At 42.1% G+C, this 7,500-nt stretch overlaps 1 protein-coding gene across 1 annotated transcript; it reads right to left on the bottom strand.

Annotated features, from left to right (window-relative positions):
• Nucleotides 1-1,529: 1,529 nt before the first annotated feature.
• On the bottom strand, nt 1,530-5,652 carry gpr17 (G protein-coupled receptor 17). The gene is made up of 2 exons (XM_036522669.1): nt 5,445-5,652; nt 1,530-2,705 (listed from the first exon to the last, which is right to left on the bottom strand). Exon 2 carries the CDS (start codon nt 2,695-2,697, stop codon nt 1,681-1,683), a length of 1,017 nt encoding a protein of 338 aa, XP_036378562.1. The 5' UTR covers nt 2,698-2,705; nt 5,445-5,652; the 3' UTR covers nt 1,530-1,680.
• Between the last annotated feature and the right edge of the window lie 1,848 nt (nt 5,653-7,500).

Genomic DNA, 7,500 nt, shown 5'->3' with positions numbered 1-7,500 from the left:
GACACAGCCTGCTGACTCGAGGCAGTGTGACAAGTGAGTGCAGAACTGCAAACAGAAATGAGCAAATGTAGCATCAACACAGACACTTCCTCAGCGCTAGAACCTATATGTCAGTTTCCATACATGTTAATACTAAAAGGAACCCTTTGAAGCCCATTAAACAGCAGATGCAAAGGTCAGGGGGAAGGATAGTTTGTCGTCAAATGTTCCATGATTTTGACTTTCTGATTTTCAGTTATTCCTATTTGTATGTGATGCTGTTGTTCTCCTTCACCTATGCTGCCACCTAATGAATCAATACAGTCAGTACAGAGTTTACGCCTCTCACAGTATTTTGGTGTACATTGTATGGCCTAGACAAACATTAATTTTATGTATTTCTGTCACAATCATTTAAAATTTAGAGCAGCCTAGCATTTTAGCACAACCAAAAGCACCTCTGTTGAATCCCTCATACATTGTGCCAAGAAAGCAGAAATGCAGCCAGAGCCATGTTGGTTGTTTTCAGCACAGTTTAATGATTTACAATACACCAGAGAAAGCACTGGAACTTGAATAAATAATACAAAAGGAGAAGACGAAATATTTTGAGTTGACATCCCTCAAGGCGAAAATAATGTTTTCTGAAAATTCCTTTAAGCATCTGATATCAGGTCTTGATCTTGGCCATAAGTTATACTTGCAATGTGATAAAATGTTTAAGGCTATGGGCACAAAAGAAGTAAGAACACACAGAACTCTTAGGTAACGGTAGATTTGGACTTGGCACAAGGTTGCACTAGGGAAAAGACACATAGTATGTGCATTGCAGTCTGCAAAGGCAAATATCCTGGTACCAGTATGTGTACATTTTTGCATTGGAAACTAAATGTTATGTGATAAAAGTCTCAATATTTCAATAGGTTAAAAAATTGAATGTCATGGAAAAGAAACATAGTTTGAAAAGTATATACACCATGGTTTTGACTGGAGCAACGCATTATAATATGTAAGTGGAGAGTTATATGGCAAAATCATCTTTAATAAGTTAATGGTATTTCAAAGTGAATAGTACGGGGTTCCTCTGTCCCAGCATGAATATTCACACCATGATTGAGCACTAAAGCTTATAGGAATAAACAAGCAGGTAAAGCGTAAAAGAGTAAAAAGAGTATGATAAAGCTGAATTATATCTAAATATTTGGACTATATCTAAATATTCATTTTGTTGGGGAACATCTAATTCCCTTTACGATGTATAAAGGCATGATAATGATGTGCTTACTCTTCAATCCACCATCACAGGCACTTGGTTTTGGTTGAAAGGACAGACAGCAACACCAGCCTGTCATATCCAAAACAAATAAACAAAAACAGTACATACAATGACTAGGATACAGATGGTATCTTTTATGTCTGTCTGTAAAGAAAGGCCTCTCTCTCTCTCTCTCTCTCTCTCTCTCACACACACACACACACACACACACACACACACACACACACACACCACACACACACACACACACACACTTTCTGTTAGTAATGGAAAGCATATCAAAATAAGTACATTTTTGTTGGGAGATCCTCCTTATTTGTTATGGTTTTATAGAGACACCTGAACCTTTTTCTGATTTGTAAGGACAGAATGAAGATGGGCAGCACATGTAGCAGGTCTTGTTAGAGGCAGCCAGTGACAAAACCTCAGAGCTCCGACCGCGCGCTCACAGAGCTCTCACGTGTCCCCTTCAGCTCTCCACTGGTGGCACTGGAGCCTCCCGATTTGTCCCTGCATAGGAGCCTCTGCAGACTGCCCCTGAACTTCTCTGCCCCAAAGAGGTACACCAGCGGATCCAGGGCTCCATTCAGACAGGTGAGGGAGGATGTGAGCCGGTTGGCCAGCATAAGACTGCGCTTGGTCTGGCAGGAGATGTCAGGATGGCTGTAGCCCAGGATGAAGATGGCCCGGCTAGCATGGTAGGGCAGGAAGCACACCACATAGATGAGCAGGACCAGGCCAATGGTGCGCAGAGCTTTAAGCTTTAGTGCCGGCTCGAGCCGTGAGCCTTTCCGCAGGCTGTGGATGATTAGCAGGTAGCAGGACAGGGTGGCCAGGAAGGGTGGGGTGAAGGCCACCACCAGTGAGATGAGGGCCCGGCGTGAGGCTTTTTCACGGTACAGCTGCAGGCACACCGTTATCCCATCCACCTCAGAGGTCTGCTGGCTTGCAAGCAGGGGTGCCATGGACACGGCCACCAAGGCCCATAAGGAAAAGCTGACAGCGTGGGCGTAACGGGCATGGCGGACCTTCAACGACTGCACTGCATGAACCACGGCGAGGTAGCGGTCACCGGCCACACAAGCCAGGAAGTATAGACTAGCATACATGTTGACGTAGAACAGGAACCCAGCAACTCTGCAAGGCACTTCCCCAAAAGGCCAGTGGCCCCCAGTCAGGTGGTACGTGGCCCGCAGGGGTAAGATGATCACATATGAGAGGTCAGCTACAGCCAGGTGCAACAGGAAGACATTGGCTGGGGAGGATATCCCATGCTGGTGGGAAAAAATCCACAAGGCCAAACTATTCCCATTCAAGGCCAAGAAAAAGACCAGGATGTAATACCCACCAAACAGCACATTCTCTACTGTGGTCTCCCCTCCACAGCTCCCTGAAGATTGGTTGGAGAACAGTGAGGTGACCTCCATTGTGGTGGTGTCCATCGTTATAGCTATAATGAAAACGAAATCAAGCATTATTCCATTTGATCCAGGTGGCACATACTGTATGTTCATTTTATACATTTTTATATTTTTACACTTCCATACTTGCTGGTTCATTTAAAATGAATGACTTGCAGCTTTTTCAGCAAAGATATCCTCTGTGTATTTCTTTTTCACCATCTATTTATACATTCTCTAATTAGTTATGTGTCGGTCTCCTATGAATGAAATACTGCATATTTCTTGGCTATAAGTTCAACCAATGTGAAACACATTGAAATGGATTATCTCTATCCCTTTTCCTCATGTTTTCCTCACATGGCATTTACCATCATTTGCATTTGTAATTCATAGTCTATAGAAGAGTAAAAAAAAAAACTAAGTTCATAGATTAGGACTAAAGCGCACAAAGACTGCCTATTTTGACAGCTGTACAAAGTAGCAGCACTCCTACTTCTAAAAGAATGTAACAGTACTTTCTCCAAAGACTAATCTAACCTTTACACTGAAAGAGGGGTGTATTTTTCTGTCCTCTAGGATCACAGCTGTACCACAATTAAAAAATGCTTTAAAAATGCACATTAGTGCTCCAGCTTGTTTTGACTTAGAAGTATTTCACATGTTAAACAGGAATCACCCTCTTAAGGAAGGAGGGTATTAGAACTCTGTGAATGTGTGTCTAACTAAAACCGCAGTAATGTCTGAGTAGTAGTAAATATTATGGTGCCGAGTTCTACCAAGGGAGTTGGGCTCTTTGCCCACAGTAAGAGTATTTGGGTAACAGGAGATGTCAGTGCCCCTGGGGAATGTGCATATGTCCCCAGAGCTGATGAATATCCCTGATTGGTCAGGGGCAGTACTGTGTCAGACAGCCACACCTTGTTATGAGATCCTTCACTTCACTATCTTTTTTCACGATGTTCCAGCTGTCTCCTGGGCTCTGCTTGCACCATGTAATTTGCAATGTGCTTCATGGATTTCTCTGCTCTGATGAGATAGGCAAACAGTTTGGTTGGTTTTGAAGTGGCATTACTTCTACCCCTCAAGCTAATAACAGTTATCCTATAAATAATCTTCCCCAACAGATGTGTTTGATGAAGACCATTTTGAGAGATACACTGCAAGAAGGCAGTTAGTTGTGTCCCTGGGTCCCTACGATCGACACTTTATTATGACTTTGTTAGACTTTATTATGTCTAGTTTCAGAGGGATGTCTGTTTTTTCCTTGCAATTTCTATTAACCTCTATCAGTGCTATCTTTCTGTTCAAAACCCACAAGCATTACAGTGCAGTGAGAATACTGGACAACAGTTATTCAGTTAGTCCCTTTGCTTCATGTATTCTTGTCCATGAGTACTCCCTTCTGTGTTGATTAATGGTTTGGGGCTTATTTTAGCAAGACTTAAAACAAGATATGAAATTCCTGTAGGCATAAAAGAAAAATACAAAGGGGTGTGCCCCTGAGTATGTGTTCTTGTGCAAGGGTGAGAAGGCAATTTCAGAATTCATGTATTAAGTGGGCGTCCACCATGGCGCTCCCAGTCAACCCCTATGGACAGAACTTTGTGCTTCTTTCCAAAAGGATCACAATCCAAGGCACAAACTGTGCTTTGAGATGAAACAATCATTATGAAACAACACCACAGAAAGGCAGCTTGCCAAAGAAACTGAAATCTTCTAGTCAAGAGTTCAGAACCTTCATCTGTCAATGACAACACAGTCACATCTCCCAATTCGGTTGCTGCAAGCCATTTACAGAGTGAGGAGCAAACCAGATGCAGCAGGGTGGCTCTTTTCCACATGTTAGCAGTATGACATAGCATTATGAGCTTTGGGAATTCAATGGAGTGCCATTTCTCACATAATCTTCTGACTGTCAGAGTGCACAGATTACAAGTCTCTCACGAGAAAAGCATCCATCCATTTAGGGAGGATGGAGCAGGGAGCGTGGTCCGTTGTGAGCTGTGTCTGCGAACGCAAGAAGGCAGTTAGTGCAGTCTAAATCCAAGCGGCACAATAGTCAATGAGACCCAATCTCTATTCAACACCGTCTGTAACAAATCTGCGTAAGCACTCGAGGGAAAGCCACAGGGAAACACAAAGGGGTGACTGTGATTTTTAAGATCAACCTTTCAAAAGATTAGCCAAAGCCACCCTGTGACTGTGACTCCATTGCACAGCTATGCAAAGCCTTCTGTGGACACACGCTCTACTCTGTGGTGTTTATGCATTACAAGAATGTCCTGTCCATCTGAAACAGCATAGGCATCACAGCTGAATTTTTGCTTATTTGCTGGATTTCTCAGACTGGAGTTTCCTAAGCTAAACATTGCATTACTTCTCTCATCTACACTTAAAATGCATCTCTTAATGAACTATAGATCATTCAACTCATTGACTGTATACACAATTTTTTTTGCCCAAGCAGAGTGGACGCAAACAGACTGTTCTCTGGTTATCTTCTGGTTATCTGCTGCAGTTTAAGTGACCTATGAATTTAAACAGTAAACCTGTGAATGCATCCAAACTTGGCTTTAAACTCACATCACAAATCAAGGTTCTTAGCTTCAGTTTTCTTCTCTAACAATCCCTGTAATAAATGGGATTTTAAAAAATCACCAAGATAATGAGTCAACCTCGTGAAATTGCTAAAACAATTAAAGCACTATAATCAATATTTCTAAAATGTCTGACTTTTAAAGACACAAATATCTCTGTCTGTGCCATAAGCAAAGAGGGAGACTTACCAAGAGAAAGTCCTTCTCAGTGTGTAGTGCTTGAAGAGGGTGTCTGGAGAGGGGAATTTTTCAGTTGCTGGCGTGAGGCTTACAACAGCTGGTGCAGGAGCAGAAGGTTAAACAGCAGCTCCAAGTCTGAGTGTGGAGCAAAGTGAGGGCTGGAGATAGCAGCAGTGTGTTATAGAGGGCTCCTGACAAGAGGCATATCCTCATTTCAGTCCCCTTAGAGAGCGATTTTGAGGAAACCGTGGCTCTGTGCATGTTTTGTGTCTCCACAAATTTGATTACAAAGTGCCAACGGGGGGCTTTCGTTTGAACCCTGACCCCACCCATTCTCCACCATCCCCTTTCCTCTGAGGACCACTTGTGCCCTTGACAATGGCCCGAGTCAGAAGAAGGGCCTCGTTTCAGTCTGAAGAAAAGAATGGCATGCCTTGGGTTGCAGTGAGGCGCAGACCAAGGTGCCATGGCAACGGGGCCTTGCCTTGCTCCAATAGCCTCTGTGATGAAGCCTTGCCCCACCATATCAATAAATAGAGGGCAGACTGTGCGGTTAATTTGGTGGTTTATGAATAAAAGCTCAGAGATGATCTTTTATGGACTGTCCAAACTGAAGAAGCACCCTGTGCTCCTCAGAGAGGGAGGATAGAGCAGGAGGTGGGGGGCCAGAGACAGTAGCTCTTGTTGGTTTCGCCCCCACTGGGGATGCCTCTCATAAAGTCCCAAAATAATCAGTCACGTTCTGACCAGAGCAGATGTGGAACAAAATAAGGCAGCAGAGATAATATTTCTTTCATGCAAGCAGATCACAGCTGTATATCTGACACATTGCCCCATTCTCCTCTCTCCACCCTGCCCCATCGATATGGTAATGGGATTCAGTGACCTGAATGAAAGCACTGTTGTGTTGTGACTGTGGCAAAGCCTCACTACGAGACTCTTCAATGCCAACACTTAATTGGGATGTCTCCCTGCTTTTCTCTGTCCTTTCTTTTTCTCCATGGGAGTTTTCATGGTCCCCTCACGGCAAAATATTGCGGTTAGTCATGAATTACATGGATCATGTTTTTCACCATGATGCCATAATCTGCCCCAGGGACAACCTGAACCCATGCAAACGTCCTATTTTGTCTGCATTTAATATTCATGTTAAAAAAACTGTCACAGACAAAATAAAACATCAGATTCTGATAATGCGTCTTTGTTGAGGTTTCAAAAGACATGCTTTTATTTTTAGTTGCCCCTCACAATAGATAGAAGAATACTAAAACAGACTTGGTGACATTGTATAGCATCCTTTGCTTGATGTCTGTGAAATAAATAGGGACTCATCAGGGACCTTTTTCCACCACCCCCACAGTCACTCTACAGCTTTTTTTCTACCAACAACCTCACAATATCAGAGGTTAACAATAATTTATTGACAATTTTCCATGTACATTTGCATATACATTGCATGGCAATAAACAGTACCTTGTTCCTTTTTATCAAATAGGTGAAATACAGATGTAAAGATGTAGGCTTTGAATGAACTTTAAAAAAGTCAGTTATTAAGATGTATGATGCAAATGTGCCAGTGTAGAAATATAAAAAGAAAAATGGTGAATTTGAACCATTATATGACTTTGTTTCCTTAACTGGATACCCAATTGAATTAAGTTTTCAAAGCTATTAATATCAATATCAATTAATATCAATATAATATCAACCCCACCATTGTACAGATAAACTGTAGAGATTATTAGTTTGTACTGTTTGGTATAGGACAGGATGTTTTAATGGATTATTTTATCAGTGCTACACATGATTTCAATTGGCCACCAGCATAAAAGTGAGTGTGTTTGAAGGAAGTTGCGTGGTAAAGCTACAAGGCTCAGTTCTGTGTTGCCTGTTTGACTTTATTTACATACTAAATGCAAATGTGTATGCCAGGTTTGTGAAGCCCGTTTTGTTTTACTGAAGCCTGTTTTACCTACTCCACTTTCGTAATAAATACTTACGAAACATTCAAAGAAAATAAGTATACTAAAAATCACCTTTTTATGTTTATGGTCTTGGAACCCTA

The sequence above is a fragment of the Megalops cyprinoides genome, chromosome 2 (genome assembly GCF_013368585.1).
Source record: "Megalops cyprinoides isolate fMegCyp1 chromosome 2, fMegCyp1.pri, whole genome shotgun sequence".
NCBI lineage: Eukaryota > Metazoa > Chordata > Actinopteri > Elopiformes > Megalopidae > Megalops > Megalops cyprinoides.
This window is presented reverse-complemented; position numbering and strand designations above follow the sequence as displayed.

Coding starts and splice junctions, on each gene's coding strand:
- gpr17 (XM_036522669.1), bottom strand. CDS start 2,697: ATGGACACCACCACAATGGAGGTCACCTCACTGTTCTCCAACCAATCT.